At 44.7% G+C, this 16,875-nt stretch overlaps 1 protein-coding gene across 1 annotated transcript in view; it reads left to right on the forward strand.

The window, feature by feature from the left end:
* DNAH10 (dynein axonemal heavy chain 10) overlaps window positions 1-16,875 on the forward strand; it is a 278,707-nt gene that overhangs the window by 239,323 nt on the left and 22,509 nt on the right. The window contains exons 64-70 of the mRNA XM_040347338.1: window positions 4,342-4,446; window positions 4,700-4,854; window positions 5,140-5,294; window positions 9,705-9,888; window positions 10,694-10,894; window positions 11,753-11,962; window positions 14,513-14,608. Coding sequence (XP_040203272.1) covers window positions 4,342-4,446; window positions 4,700-4,854; window positions 5,140-5,294; window positions 9,705-9,888; window positions 10,694-10,894; window positions 11,753-11,962; window positions 14,513-14,608 — 1,106 coding nt within the window. The remainder of the gene's footprint in view (window positions 1-4,341; window positions 4,447-4,699; window positions 4,855-5,139; window positions 5,295-9,704; window positions 9,889-10,693; window positions 10,895-11,752; window positions 11,963-14,512; window positions 14,609-16,875) is intronic.

Consider the following 16,875-nt stretch of genomic DNA (forward strand, 5'->3'; position numbering starts at 1 on the left):
ATGGCCAGTTTTCTGATATGATAAAATGTGAAGCCTGGTAAATTCCCTTTTCTTTAAGAGACCCGTAGGTCCCTCTTTCAACGCCTGGGGTGAAGCTTGGGTTTCCCAATATAGGGAACAAAGGTGATTGTGCTGAGGAATAATTCCCATTTTGACATATACGAGCCGTAATTTTAAGGGTTGTACCGATTATAGGGTGGTTTTTAAGAGAGGCCGGTAATACTGTGTAACACCAAGGGGCCCTACATAGAGGGACTGTACTTAACTGCTGTTCAATATCAACCCATCTCTTAAATCTACTATGTCTGCACCCGTCCGCTAATCTAGTTAAATGTACTGCATAGTAATACTCAGGGCTTTTTTTCAGGGGGAACTTGGGGGAACTCAGTTCCACCACCTCTGGCTCAGACCTTTTGGTGCCTGCTCACCACAATCACTTGTAAACACAGAAGTCTGGTTTCTGTGTTTACAAGTGACAGCTCTGCACTCTGTGTGTAACCCCCTGAACTCTGAGCTCTGTATGTAATGCAATCCTGGTATTTAATGCCCCTTTAAGACCCTTCTACTGTTTGTGAAATCTGAACGGGTCATGGTTGAGTTCCTGCACCTATTTTCTGAGAAAAAAAGCTCTGGTAATACTTAAATATATCCGGGACCGCCATTCCACCAAAATTCTTAGGCCTCGTCAGCAGATCTCGTTGGATCCTAGGGCGTTTCACTGCCCAAATAAAATTCATAAATAAGCTACGTATCTGACGTAGGAAAGTCACCGGGATCCTAATTGGTAGGGCTTGAAGTAAATACAGAATTTTCGGAAGAGCGGACATTTTAATTATGTTAATACGACCAAACCACGAATGGAGACCATGTCGCCATTTATCAAGTGCTCGTAATAGATTATACATTGGTAAAAAATTCAGTTTAAAAATATCCTTCTCATTTGATGGAATGTTTGTACCCAGATATTTAAGCGTTGGTCTCCATTTGAAACAAAAATTTGATTGAACAGTATTACGGGAGAGAGGTGGTAATGCCACACTCATGGCCTCTGATTTATTTTTAAATTGGATAGCGTGCCATATTTCTCAATCTCTCCCAGCAAAGCAGGGAGAGAAATATGTGGATCTGTCACTGAGAACAGCATATCATCAGCATAAGCAGAAACCTTATGAGTTCCCTCTCCCACCCTGATTCCCTGTATGTCCGGGTTTCTACGAATTCTATTCAATAAAGGTTCTAGAGATAAAACAAAAATAAGGGGTGAAAGGGGCAGCCCTGGCGGGTACCGTTTGAGATGCTGAAGGGTTCTGAAAGTACTCCATTTGCTTTTACAGCGGCTTGTGGGTTCGTATAAACGCTTTTAATCCAACTGATCATTCGTTCTCCCAATCCTATTTGCTTCAGCATCTCAAATAGGAACCACCAGTTAACCCTATCAAAGGCCTTCTCTGCATCAGTATTCAAAAATACACAGGGTGTTTTTGTTTCATTTGCCTGGATAATCAGATTAAGAACCTTCGTTGTATTGTCTCTTCCTTCTCTGGTAGTTATAAACCCTACTTGGTCTAAATCTATTATTTGGGGAATCCATGATTGTATTCTGGTTGCTAATATTTTAGTAAATATTTTTAAGTCTGTATTCAGTAACGAGATGGGTCTATAGCTTCCACAGTCCGCCGGGTCCTTCCCCTCTTTTGGTATTAACGTAATATGTGCTCTCAAGGTATCCCGGGGGAATGCGGATATCAGACCCACTGCGTTAAAGACTTTTGTCATTTGTTTGCTTAGTAACTCAGAGAATTCTTTATAATAACTTATACTAAAGCCGTCCGGGCCAGGGGATTTTCCTAATTTGATTGATTTTAAAGTTTCCGTCACTTCTTCCACCGTAATAGGAGTATCCAGACTATAACATGCTGGTGAGGGTAGCTTGTCAGACCAGCTGAGGTAAGGTACTCCACCACGGTGGGCTGAGGGATGGAAACATGTGGCAGATTGTACAGAGTAGAATAATACTTCCCGAACGTCTGGGCAATATCTTTGGGTATCTCCCTCTTTATCTTTTATTTGCGATATGTAGGTTGATCTATTCTTTTCTTTAATTTTCCCTGCTAACAGTCTACCGCATTTATCTCCTGTTTCATAGTCTGCCTTTTTGCCTCGTTGAATTATGGCCTTAGCTTTAAACCGTAGAATCTCCGACAGTTGTCTCCTCAGTTGTCCCAGCTCCCTACCTATGGATGTTGTCTGTATCTTTTTATGCTGTGTTTCTAAGGCCTGGATCTCTTCTAGTAGCTCTTTAGTCTGTTTTTCTCTTTTCTTTTTCATGATTGCTTCATGTTTAATTAAAATTCCTCTGATCACGGCCTTGTGTGCCTCCCAAATCATACCTGGATCGCTCTCAGGAATATCATTTGTTTGACAGAATGCTATCATTTCTTTAAAAACATTGTCTCTTACTTCAGAATTTTGAAGGAGACTTTCATTTAATCGCCAGCATCCTTTACGTCCGAGAGCCGGGGTTAGACAGGGAGAGACACAACGAGACCGGGGAATGGTCCGACCAGGTTATATTTACCATAAAAGTTTCAGTAACGTCTGAAATCAGATAATGTGGGATCAAAAACATATCGATACGAGAGTACACTTGATGAGGATTTGAAAAAAAAGTGTAATCTCGTTCGTCTATATGTAAAATCCTCCAGGCATCTACTTTTGTACTATGCTTCTTCTAATACGGCCGGATACTGCCGAGGTTCCTGCAGAGGTGTCTATTCTAGGATCTAGAGGGATGTTAAGGTCCCCACCAAGGATCAGTTTGCCCTCTGAAAAATCCTTTAAATCTGAAAGAGTTTTCTTTACAAACTGATCCTGATGAGTATTTGGTACATAAATTGTTGCTAATGTAACCTTAATGTTTCCAATACTTCCTTTAAGGGAATGATATCTTCCATTGGGGTCTACCCATTTATCCACTAGGGACCATGGCACTCGGTTGGATATTAATATTGAGACTCCCTTAGACTTAGCCTGTTGATTTGGAGCGTGATACACGCAAGGAAAAAATCTATTTTGATGGAGGGGAAGTCCGCCTACTTTAAAACCATTGGGTTGAGCTTTGTGACGTCAGTTCTGGTGGTGTTTTAACAGAAGTACGGTGAGGAGGCCTGTGTGTCACTACTCCCAATGTTTTTTACTAAATAAATTTACTTTTAATTTGGCAATATTGCACTATGGCTGTTCTTTATTTCCTTTGAGCGCCGATTATACAAGAAGTGCCATTCCTTGGAGTGAGCTGTTTCCTCTATATGTGGGATTAACCAAGATGTTTTGATGCCAAGTTTTGGACGTAGTTCTTCGTCTTCGCCTGGAACCTGGATGCCTTTTTTCTTCTGTTAAGTTATCTCTATGAGATGTTTGCCTTTATATGAACTAATTCCTATCATTGGGCTTTAGTTGGACTTTATTCAGATTTATTTTTTTATTTGTATGTTTGGATACTCATCATATTTTTTTCTTTGAGTATATTACTTTATGGCACATTGAATAAGAGCACCATTCCCATGTTTTTCAGGTTAAATAATATAATTGCAATTGTACTGGTACCTGATATGTAACTCTTTTTTTTTTTAAGATTTTGGATAGACTGGGGAAGGCAAAGGCTTATACAGGCATACCTCATGTTTCAGTACACAATGGGGTTTATTTACTAAAGCTGGAAAGCGCAAAATCAGGCTCGCTTCTGCATAGAAACCAATGAGTTTCTAACCCCAGCTTGTTCAATTAAGCCTGGTAATAAAACCTGGAAGCTCATTGGTTTACATGCAGAAGTGAGCCTGATTTTGCACTTCCCAGCTTTAGTAAATAAAGCCCATTGTGTACTTAAAAGTGGGGTATGCCTGTATTGCTGTCTGTGTTGGGGAAATTTCCATATGACACTTAGACTATTGCACTAAGTAACACTCCTTTGCTAGAATCCCTTCTATTACACTAAACATTTACTTGTTTTCCTGGCTCTAATCTGGTTTAGAATATTGTGATCCTGTGTAAATACCCTTATATCAGAAAAAAAAATTTTTTTATACTGGAGAAAAAAATGTGTGACCAATCATTATACAGAAAAAAGTCATGTCATTCCCTAAGGTGTGTGCCTAATTGTAAATCTGGCCCTGCAGACAACTAAACACCTGCGAGATTATATAATCCTCCTCTTCTCTAGCAAAACCAGAAAACAAATTGGAGGAGTTCTATTTTAAGCAGAAATTGATGCTGCTAAACATCCATTTTAAATATTGACCATATCATATATATTATTATATTGGTGTTTTCATTCCATTTCAGGCTTATTTGAAAGACATAAGCTGCTATTTTCCTTCAATATGACTATAAAGATAGAACAAGCAGATGGCAGGGTGCCACAGGAGGAACTGGATTTTTTCTTAAAAGGTAATAAAAGCTGAGAATGATGACTATGAGCAAGCAGAACTGTCAGCAGACGAAACATGAAATGAGAAGTATTTCTTACCAGAAAGGTTTTATAATGTAATAAATGAGCAGAAGCAGGGCCAGTGAGAGACTTGGTTGTGTTTGGCTAGATCACTGACATTTATTTTGGATACTTTTTTTTTATAATTTGGTCAGGCACCCAGCGTTTTTGTTTAGCTCAGTGTATACTTATACAGTCTCCTAAATTCTTAAGGTAATATATCCCTTGAGAAAAGCAATAGGAAGAAGCCATGTTCCTGGCTCCCAGACCAGGGTTGGGAGGACATCATTCGACTGTCTGAACTGTTCCCATCACTGTTCGGGTCACTTCCTGATGACGTGGAGAGGCATCAGTCAGAGTGGACGGCTGTAAGTTACTTATCTCTGACTGTAAATGATAAATAGCAATACAGACTATCTATCTGTCTGTCTGTCTGTCTGTCTGTCTATCTATCTATCGCTATTTAAAATGCACACATATATTTAGAGTTTATGATAGGTGCATCATATTTATGATCAGGATTATGGGGCTGATGCACACTTAAGAAATGCTTTGTTCCTGACAAATAACCAAAAATGAGCTTTCATTGTCTAAACTGCACAAAAAAAAGTAAATCCTCAAAATAGTTTTCCTAAAAGTCATGTATTTTATAGTGGTATGACCTGGACACTCTGGAACAGTATCCTTCCCCCCTTGGCTACAATGACAAGCTCTCCAGCTTCCAGAAACTGATACTCCTGCGCTGCTTCAGAGTAGACCGTGTATACAGAGCTGTTACAGACTATGTTACAGTCACCATGGGAGAGAAGTAAGTACCGCAAACATTGGGCTGAAGGTGGTATTGTATATATTGCAGTTAACTTTACTCACATGACAGATTGGAACACTGGATATTTTTAGTGAATAGCAAGTACATAAAATTGTATTTGTTGGTTGGGTGGGTTTCCAAACATGGACAGAATGGGGTTTGTTTGGACAGAGCCATTGATGTAGGAACACTAGTGGCAAAGGTTGATATAGAAATCAGGCCCACCTCTGCCTTTTGTCATACTTCGAGTTTCTGTTCTCCCAGCATAGAAGAAGAAGGAGAGGAAATCTCAATGGCAGCCTTACATGAGTCTGCTAATTTAGCATACAGTTTGACTTATAGGGTGCTCCGTCCCATGCCTTGGTTCTGCTCTTTTACCCATTTAGGTACAATTGGCATCTGTGTTTTTCCAAATGTTGTTCTGAAAGTATATAAATATGCTCCCTATGTTGAAAATTCAACACTGTACCTTTTTATTCTATTATTATGACCGTAATCGTTAAAGTGACCGTTGCAAGCATTTTTACAGTATTTTTTACAGTATATGTTAAAACAAAATATTATATACAGTAGGTGTTTGTGATATTGTGCTTTTAGCACGACAGCGTCGCGCTGATACTCGGCGACAGGGTGCCGAGATCTCCCCGACACCTCGCACTCACTGGAATAGTGACAGCACATCCCAGCAAGCGCGTCATAGAAGCGACGGGAGATCCGACTTGGATTCCCGCCAATTCTACACGTGTGCGGTGTTTGTTATGAATCCTGAGGGGGAAGTCCCCGCCGGATTTTAAATAAAAATCCGGCATGGGTCCCCCCCTCAGGAGCATACCGGGCCCTTAGGTCTGTTATGGGTTGTAAGGAGAGCCCCCCTACGCCGAAAAAAACGGCGTAGGGGGACCCCTACAATCCATACCAGACCCGTATCCAAAGCACGCTACCCGGCCAGCCAGGAAGGGAGTGGGGACGAGCGAGCGCCCCCCCCCTCTCCTGAGCCGTACCAGGCTGCATGCCCTCAACATGGGGGGGTTGGGTGCTCTGGGGCAGGGGGGCGCACTGCGGCCCCCCCACCTCAGAGCACCCTGTCCCCATGTTGATGAGGACAGGGCCCCTTCCCGACAACCCTGGCCGTTGGTTGTCGGGGTATGCGGGCGGGAGGCTTATCGGAATCTGGGAGCCCCCTTTAATAAGGGGGCCCCCAGATACCGGCCCCCCACCCTAAGTGAATGAGTATGGGGTACATCGTACCCCTACCCATTCACCTGCAAGAAAAGTGGTAAAAACACAAATAAACCACACAGGGTATTAAAATATTTTATTTTTCTGCTCCGGAGGCCGCCCCCTGTCTTCTTTATTAGCTCTTTTACCAGGGGGGGCTTCTTCTTTGACGTCTTCGTGTGGGTGGGGCCGCCGTCTGGTTCTCTTCCACCGCCGGGGGGGGGTCGCTTTTAAAAAAGCCCCCACCCCCCGGCGGGTTTCCTCCGGCGTCTTCGGCGGGGCTCTTCTTCTTCCGCTATCCCGACGGGTCTTCTCAACTCTCCGAGGGTCTCCTTCTGCCTTCGCCGCTCTCCGCTCTTGACTCGTCGCACCCCGGTTCTTCGTCTCGCTGTCCGGTGTCTTCTTCCGTGCTGTACGTCTTCTTCCGCGCTGTGATGAGTTCTTCTTCCGTGCTGTGACGTCATGTTCTTCACTTCTCTTCTTCTCCCGATGTTGACTCGCCGGTCCTCCTCGCTGAAATGACGGATGCGCGCCTTGCATCGGACCTATATAGGCCTCACAGTCCCATCATGCTCTGTACCTACCCATGTGATACCTACCCACGTGGGTAGGTATCACATGGGTAGGTACAGAGCATGATGGGACTGTGAGGCCTATATAGGTCCGATGCACCCGCGCACCCGTCATTGCAGAGAGGAGCCGGCGACGTGTCAACACCGGGAGAAGGAGAGAAGTGAAGAACATGACGTCACAGCGCGGAAGAAGAACTCATCACAGCACGGAAGGAGAAGACGTAAAGCACGGAAGAAGACACCGGACAGCGAGACGAAGAACCGGGGTGCGACGAGTCAAGAGCGGAGAGCGGCGAAGACAGAAGGAGACCCCCGGAGAGTTGAGAAGACCCGTCGGGATAGCGGAAGAAGAAGAGCCCCGCCGAAGACGCCGGAGGAAACCCGCCGGGGGGTGGGGGCTTTTTTAAAAGCGACCCCCCCCGGCGGTGGAAGAGAACCAGACGGCGGCCCCCACCCACCCGAAGACGTCAAAGAAGAAGCCTCCCCTGGTAAAAGAGCCAATAAAGAAGACAGGGGAGGCCTCCGGAGCAGAAAAATAAAATATTTTAATACCCTGTGTGGTTTATTTGTGTTTTTACCACTTTTCTTGCAGGTGAATGGGTAGGGGTACGATGTACCCCATACTCATTCACTTAGGGTGGGGGGCCGGTATCTGGGGGCCCCCTTATTAAAGGGGGCTCCCAGATTCCGATAAGCCTCCCGCCCGCATACCCCGACAACCAACGGCCAGGGTTGTCGGGAAGGGGCCCTGTCCTCATCAACATGGGGACAGGGTGCTCTGAGGTGGGGGGGCCGCAGTGCGCCCCCCTGCCCCAGAGCACCCAACCCCCCCATGTTGAGGGCATGCAGCCTGGTACGGCTCAGGAGAGGGGGGGGGGCGCTCGCTCGTCCCCACTCCCTTCCTGGCTGGCCGGGTAGCGTGCTTTGGATACGGGCCTGGTATGGATTGTAGGGGGACCCCCTACGCCGTTTTTTTCGGCGTAGGGGGGCTCTCCTTACAACCCATAACAGACCTAAGGGCCCGGTATGCTCCTGAGGGGGGGACCCATGCCGGATTTTTATTTAAAATCCGGCGGGGACTTCCCCCTCAGGATTCATAACAAACACCGCACACGTGTAGAATTGGCGGGAATCCAAGTCGGATCTCCCGTCGCTTCTATGACGGCTCTGTCTCCATCGCGGCAAGCCAGCTCGGCGCTGGCTCCCGCGATGGGGCTCGTAGGTGCTCAATCTCGCTGAGAAAGAGAGCGAGATTGACACAAAATCGGGTTCACCTACTGTATGGAATAAAGGGGGGGGGGGGTTCAAATTTAGGACTTTAAATGAGGTGGTTAGTAAACCACCTCCATCCCTGGTTGTATAATATTTTTTTTAAATATTATATATATATATATATATATATATATATATATATATATATATATATATATAAAATAATATCTCTCTCTCTCTCTCTCTCTCTCTCTCTCTCTCTCTCTCTCTCTCTCTCTCTATATATATATATGTGTGTGTTGAGGTGGTGTGGAGACAGCCTGGCCAGCATTAGTCACCCCTCGGACTATTTTTTCTGCAGAGGGAATTGTGAAACAATTCATAGATTGCTTTTTGTAACCATGTGGCTTCCGGGAAGCGTACTATTGATTATAAGTAAAATTGGTCTCTCATGCCTTGTGTTACTTATCTCTATGCAGAGGAGCTTACTGTTTACATATTATGTCCTTTTAATAGTTGCTGTATTTAAGCTTTCCCCTACCTGAGTCCCTATATTAGTTAACTACTTAGCAGCTCTCTTCCCTCTAACCTCTATTTAGATACAGTATTTGTCTGTGGTGTATTAATTATTCCTTTTAACATTCCCACACACTTTTTGTTTGTTATGTCTGATAGAATTTTAAAGATTATGTAAACCCTGAGATTTATCTTCATTCATCTGCTCAGTTTTTGTCTGTTAAATACGGTAAACTTTTAGAAGTGTTTTGGTATATTAGTTTAAGTGCTGCCAGAAATCCTGCCAGAAATCCAGTGAGTTTTTAACATGTAGACTGTGCTGCGTTATCTCAAGCAGTGTTATCAGCTATGCACAGGTTAGCTCTGAGAGCTCCAGAACATCTCCTTCCCTATGTGATTTAGATAAGGAGAGCGGGGTGCTCTGTAGTTTTAACAGACTTTAAGTCTGGTTCAAACCTCGATAGATACAGTACAGTAAGTGAGTGCTGTCACCCTAGGGCAGAGTGTGTTACTGGCAGGATCATCATGTAAAATATATAAAGAAAAAAATGAATGCAGCCACCACACCTAAGGACTGATAATGTGCAATCAATAAAATATTTCTGTAATGTCCTTGGGTGTAGATATACTTTAAATTGATCAAATGATGATAGCATAGAATTTTCAAAAGCCTCTTGAATGCCCCACCAGATTGGTATTTTACAGAAACACATTGACAGCCAGTCAGAAAAAAAATCTCACATCTAATCTAACATTTGTACTTTATCACTGGAGTGTTAAGGTCATAAAGGCTGATGTAGAAAAATGTACTGGGAATTCCTTATTGTCCACAGAAACCAGTCAAAATCCTTGTTTCATTTTCATAGAGTATATTTATTGTTACTTTTACCAGGTATGTTCAGCCACCAGTCATAAGCTTCGAAGCCATATTTGAACAAAGTGTTCCAACTTCACCAATCGTCTTTATTTTAAGTCCGGGGTCTGACCCTGCCAGTGACCTGACGAAGTTGGCAGAGAGATCTGGATTTGGTGGAAACCGACTTAAGTTCCTTGCCATGGGACAGGGGCAGGAGAAAGTATGTGTTTTGCTTTGTTAGCAGTTTTCCGTTTGTTGTATTTTATATTCCCTGTTTGTGTCATGCCATGTTGATGTACATTGATCTTCAACTTTACTGATCTATACTGTCACATGCTGCAACATTATCTAACATGCATCTGTACACACACTGACCAATACTAAGATATTAGTGGCATCCAAGACTGTTACCAGTATTCATTTATTACAGGAACTTATACAACACCATCAATTTACACAGGACTTTACATATGTTATGTATATTGACATCAGTCCCTGCCCTCAAGGAGCTTACAATCTTGGGTCCCTAACTCACATTCATACATATACATACTAAGGCCAATTTAGACAGCAGCCAATTAACGTACTAGCATGTCTTTGGAGTGTGGGAGGAAGCTGAAGTACCCTTACATAGGCACAGGGAGAGCATGCAAACTCTAGGCAGAGCCATGGGTTGCACTTTAACTGACGACCCTAGTGCTGCTAGATGGAAGCGCTAACCACTTGAATTATAGAAACAAAACTGTTGTAGTCTTTCCCATCCTTTGGAATTCCCTATCCCATTCTATTTGAATATCTCAATTCAGAGAAGCCTATCTAGCCCACACCTAACAATCATACTTTTATTTTCTCCATCAGCTCACCCCCCACAGTTATGACCTTTGTATCACTTGACCCTCCCTTCTAGACTGTAAGCTCTAATGAGAGTGCCCTCTGATTCCTCCTGTATCGAATTGTATTGTCATTGTACTGTCTGCCCTCACACTTAAATTGCATTTAAATTTTGTTGTGTTACATTGTAACAGGTTGCTCTGCAGCTGCTGGAGATAGCAGTATCTCGTGGGCAATGGCTAATGCTACAGAATTGCCACCTCTTGGTGAAATGGCTGAAAGATCTGGAGAAAGCCTTGGAGTTGATAAGAAAACCTCATCCAGATTTCCGACTGTGGCTCACCACAGATCCCACCAAAGACTTTCCAATTGGAATACTACAGAAATCACTCAAGGTGATTATATAATCATTGCAAAGCAGAAAAAGAGTACACTAGTAATGATTACCAAGCAATCAGAATGCACACTGAACCTTATGACTATTTAAAATATCACAGTTTACTATAATTGAGATGTACTGTTATAGACTAAAATACTGCACCTTTAATGCTTATCAGCAGATTTATAAGGGGGTGTTAGTATGGAGAGACTGCTCGCTGTAAAGATCATAATTTCATCTAATAATCCAGCATAGATGAGACAGCCCTGCCAATTTCAGCCTTATAGGAAGAACAGAGAACAGAGAGATTGTGTATGTGGACTAAATGAAATATTGTATTGGTCTAATTTACTAAACATTAATTAGGTGAAGTGGCCTAGAGTAAACTGGGACTGATGTACATAGTTTGATAGAATTTAATATCACTTCTAAGATTCAGTCATGTGAATAAGGCTACTTCCTGCACTTTACACTAACAACATATGGCTAATGAAACCTATTAGGTCAGTTCAGTTATTTCTTTGCACAATGCTGCCAGTTACAACTGTGAATATGATGATAGGAAAGCACACAGTGATCTCATCATTATGTTGCTGCTCTTACAGTCTCAGGCTAGGGCAGGTCAGTTGCCAGACTGTATTGTAGTTGCCAGTGTAGTCTGCAGGCAGGTCCATGATCTGGCTGTGCTGTCTCTTATAGATCACTCAAGTGGCTGAGCAAAATCAGACTTTTTTTGGCAAGTAAAAACAGGTCTACTACAAGGTAAAAGTACAGTACTTAAGCTGTGAATTTACCTGTTTTTCTGGAGTTCAGATTTAATGTGCATGCTTTTTATCATACTTGTAGATAAATGGATGTTTCCTCTACTCTACAGGTGGTTACAGAACCTCCCAATGGGCTGAAGTTGAACATGAGGGCAACATACTTTAAAATCAGCCATGAAGCTCTTGACGCCTGTCAGCATCCTGCGTTTAAATCCCTGGTCTTTGTTCTGGCATTCTTCCATGCTGTTGTGCAGGAGAGAAGGAAGTTTGGGAAGATTGGTTGGAATGTGTCTTATGATTTTAATGAATCAGATTTCCAGGTATGGATCTGTATCAAGATAGTAATTATCACCTTCAATGTGTAAGGTAAGGTGGAGGCAACTAGCTTCATGTATTATTCTTCATGGAAAAACAAACATTGCAGATACTGTACCCTGCTTTCTTAGGGGCCAAATAAGGGATACTAATTTTAATGTGGTTTATTTTATAACTCCAGGCTTAAGGTCTTAAGGTATAGTATGCTACTTTCTGGTGCTACTCTGTCATATACCTCATATATAAATATAGGTGTTGAAATGTTTCCAAATGATGTTCTATTAAACATGGTACTGCGCAGAAAGGGTAGTCAATGTTCAGGGCTTGCTCCTGTATTCCATTCTTATGGCTAACACCCCCCTCTTCCCTTTGTCCCATTGTAACATTGGTTCATTATAAATAATGATATTAAATTAGCGTAAGATATCGTTCGCATTCTCAAAGGCTCGGAAGCTAAATTCCACGAATACAAGAACCTATTATCCAGATAGATATCCTCACACTCTGGCTGAATGTTGACAAATTCGGGCCTTTGTTTCTTCCCCCACATCCAACAGTATTCCCCTTGCCTTTCCCCCTTTTTTTTTTCTCTTAAGCCCTGTACACATGGCCAGTTTTCCCCTCGGGGGAAAAAAAACGTTGGTTTTCCCGACAGGATTCCTGCCAAGCTTGTCTTGCATACAGACTGTCATACGAAATCCCGCCGGTCCAAAGCACGGTGACGTACAACACGTACGGCGGCACTATAAAGGGGAAGTTCCATTCCAATGGCGTCACCCTTTGGGCTGCTTTTGCTGATCTCGTGTTGTCGCGTGTTAGTAAAAGTTTGGTGAAAGACGATTCGCGCTTAATAATTTGCAGCGTGAGGAATGTGCTATCTCCATTACGAACGCTAGTTTTACCAGAAGGAGCACTCCCGTCTCATACTTGATTCTGAGCATGCACAGTTCTTTTACCCTTGGAAAAGCATACACACGACCGGTTTTCTCGACAGGAAAAAGTCAGATGGGAATCCCGACGGAAAAATAGAGAACAGCGGCCAAACGCTCTTATGGAAGCTTTCCTACCCGGAAAACCGGTCGTGTGTACGAGGCTTTACTCTTCCCCCTCCTCTCTGATCTCTATCCCTTTTCCACCGACCCACGTCTTCCCTAACTGTCTGGTGGTTGTTGGTTCCATCTGGTCTACTTCTACCCTCTCACAGGACTCCCCTATGTCCATACTGGCATTTGTCTCCCCTAGGTCCATACCGGGATTTAGGCTTTCTACCTGACCCCACACCTATCCTAACCTTTCCTACTGGCCCACAACCTACCCACCTGCTCATCCCATTATCACCAGTTATCTAATAAAAAAATAAAAAAAGTACATCATTAAACACCTATCAAGAACAATCTGACGTTATGCTATTTATAGGCTGCTTTCCTTTTTGCATTTTCTGTCTCATCTGTCCTTTTTTTGCAATTTTTTTGGCCTATTCTCGTATATTACAACTGTGATGTACTCTTTGCTGCTACAAAATAAGGAGTGTATTTGTGATTACATTTTTTTCATTGCCTGCTCATTTACAACTCTAATGCCCTGTACACACGATCGGAGTTTCCGTCGGAATAAAACTCAGTTTCCGTTCAAGCTGTCTTGCATACACACGGACACACCAAATTTCGACTGTCAAAAACGCGGTAACGTACAACACTACGACGAGCCTAGAAAAATGAAGTTCAATGCTTCCGAGCATGCGTCAAATTGTTTCCGAGCATGCATGTTTTTTCTCCATCGGAGTTCCATACAGACGATTGGAATTTCCGATATAATTTTTTCCCGTTCGGAAAAAAGAGAACATGTTCTCCGACTTTTCCATCGGAAATTCCGATCGTGTGTACGAGGCATTACAGTATTAAACACTGCAAATGTTGTCCTATGTAATTTATTTTGTGTTACACCTACTGGGTTGCCATGGCCTTGTTTCCTGTCCTGTCATTTATATGGCAGGGCCTCATCAAATACAGTGACGGCTGGCATTTTTTTTTTTTGGGGCTCGCTGTCAGTCCGTCCGGCACTTACCCATCTAGGTGGCGGGCATTGGGGAGCGGCTCCTGTGTCCTCTCCTCCTCCTCGCTTTAGCCGTGTGTCTCCTCCCCTCCTCCTAGGCATCCAATAGGATCACCTGTCCTTTCAGCCAATCGCTTGACTGGTCCTGGTTGGCCATAAGTAGGATCAGTGTTTCAATAGCAAATGTTCATTCACTATTGTAACACACCTGGGTGGGCTCAGTTTGTATTCTATTCGCCCTGAGCCAAGCCTATTAGAGCCTCTGGCTCTAATCAAGTGCTTCAACCCCCTCCCTTCGGAATTCATGCATCCATCGTCCTGCAAGGGGCCAGATGCATGGATGGGGGGGGGGGCGCCCATGCAATCTTAATGGACGAGCCGCCCCTGATAAAATAGCAGCTGAATTTTTGTACATTTTGGAAATCTTCTTATTTAGCATAAAAATCTGATCACTTGAATAGAATTCTTGTATTTACCATCACTTGTTTTTGTTTTCCTTTTAGGTGTGCATGGAAATATTAAATACATATCTAACCAAAGCTTACACTCAAAATGATACCAGGATACCGTGGGGCAGTCTAAAGTACCTAATTGGAGAGGTTGGTTTATTTCCTGGCTTTTACCTGCTAATGTCATTGATTTTCAGCAACAACAAAAATAGCAAGGTCAGGCAGATTACTGTAAAACACGTGCAATTATTGGCCTCTGTCTTTATAGGCAAATGCTAGATGAGTATAAATGAGACTTTTGTTTTCCTGCTACAAATGATCCATCGACACTATGGGGGCATTTATGCTTCTTCTCTGTGTTTGAGTTGCTTGTTGTAGGAACATACATACAGAATATAGGGCCAGATCCACAAAAACCTGACGTAACTTAAAAAATCCAATTTAAGTTACACTGCCTTAAAGTTTCTACCTAAGTGCCTGATCCACAAAGCACTTATCTAGAAATTTCAGGCTGTGTAACTAAAATTCCGCCGGCGCAAGGCGTTCCTATTCAAATGGGGCGAGTCCCATTTAAATGAGGCGCGCTCCCGCGCCGGCCGTACTGCGCATGCGCGCCGGCCGTACTGCGCATGCGCGAAGTTACGTTACGCCGAGTTTTGAGGATCGCGACGGCTTAAAGTTGCGTCGGGGATAAAAAAAATGACAGCGGCATGCATTCCTGAGGGAGAACTCCATGCCCATTTTCAAAGAAAAAAACGGCATGGGTTCCCCCCCCAGGAGCATACCAGGCCCTTAGGTCTGGCATGGGTTGTAAGGAGACCCCCCCACGCCGAAAAATTGACGTAGGGGGTCCCCCTACAATCCATACCAGACCCGTATCCAAAGCACGCTACCCGGCCGGCCAGGAAGGGAGTGGGGACGAGCGAGCGCCCCCCCCCCCCTCCTGAGCCGTGCCAGGCCGCGTGCCCTCAACATGGGGGGGTTGGGTGCTCTGGGGCAGGGGGGCGCACTGCGGGCCCCCCCACCCCAGAGCACCCTGTCCCCATGTTGATGAGGACAGGACCTCTTCCCGACAACCCTTGCCATTGGTTGTCGGGGTATGCGGGCGGGGGCTTATCGGAATCTGGGAGTCCCCTTTAATAAGGGGGCCCCCAGATACCGGCCCCCCACCCTAAGTGAATGGATATGGGGTACATCGTACCCCTATCCATTCACCTGGAGGCAAAAAGTAAAAGTTAATAAACACACAACACAAGGCTTTTTAAAATATTTTATTATTCTGCTCCGGACGCCCCCCCTGTCTTCGTTATTAGCTCAATTACCAGGGGGGGCTTCTTCTTCCGCTCTCCGGGGGTCTTCTCCGCTCTCCGGGGGGGGTTTCTTCTTCCGCTCTCCGGGGGGGGGCTTCTCCGGACTCCGGGGGGCTTCTTCCATCTTCTCCCCTCTTCCGCTCTTGACTCGGCGAACCCCGGTTCTTCTGCAGCTCTCCGGTGCCTTCTTCTTCAGCGCTGGCTGCCTGCTATGTTTGTGTGTTAGCTCGATTTCAAACAGGCAGCCAGCGCGGTCTTCTGTGGCGTCAGGGTCTTCTCTTCCTTTCTTCCGATGTTGCCTCGTCGCCTGTTGTCGCTGTAATGATGGAAGCGCGCCTTGCATCACATTTATATAGGCATCACCGTCCCATCATGCTCCGGCAGGTACCCACGTGGTGGGTGCCTACCCACGTGCACCCACCACGTGGGTACCTACCGGAGCATGATGGGACGGTGATGCCTATATAAATGGGATGCAAGGCGCGCTTCCATCATTACAGCGACAAGAGGCGACGAGGCAACATCGGAAGAAAGGAAGAGAAGACCCTGACGCCACAGAAGACCGCGCCGGCTGCCTGTTTGAAATCGAGCTAACACACAAACATAGCAGGCAGCCAGCGCTGAAGAAGAAGGCACCGGAGAGCTGCAGAAGAACCGGGGTTCGCCGAGTCAAGAGCGGAAGAGGGGAGAAGATGGAAGAAGACCCCCGGAGTCCGGAGAAGCCCCCCCCCGGAGAGCGGAAGAAGAAACCCCCCCCGGAGAGCGGAGAAGACCCCCGGAGAGCGGAAGAAGAAGCCCCCCCTGGTAATTGAGCTAATAACGAAGACAGGGGGGGCGTCCGGAGCAGAATAATAAAATATTTTAAAAAGCCTTGTGTTGTGTGTTTATTAACTTTTACTTTTTGCCTCCAGGTGAATGGATAGGGGTACGATGTACCCCATATCCATTCACTTAGGGTGGGGGGCCGGTATCTGGGGGCCCCCTTTATTAAAGGGGACTCCCAGATTCCGATAAGCCCCCGCCCGCATACCCCGACAACCAATGGCAAGGGTTGTCGGGAAGAGGTCCTGTCCTCATCAACATGGGGACAGGGTGCTCTGGGGTGGG

The sequence above is a fragment of the Rana temporaria genome, chromosome 1 (genome assembly GCF_905171775.1).
Source record: "Rana temporaria chromosome 1, aRanTem1.1, whole genome shotgun sequence".
In the NCBI taxonomy this organism is placed as follows: domain Eukaryota; kingdom Metazoa; phylum Chordata; class Amphibia; order Anura; family Ranidae; genus Rana; species Rana temporaria.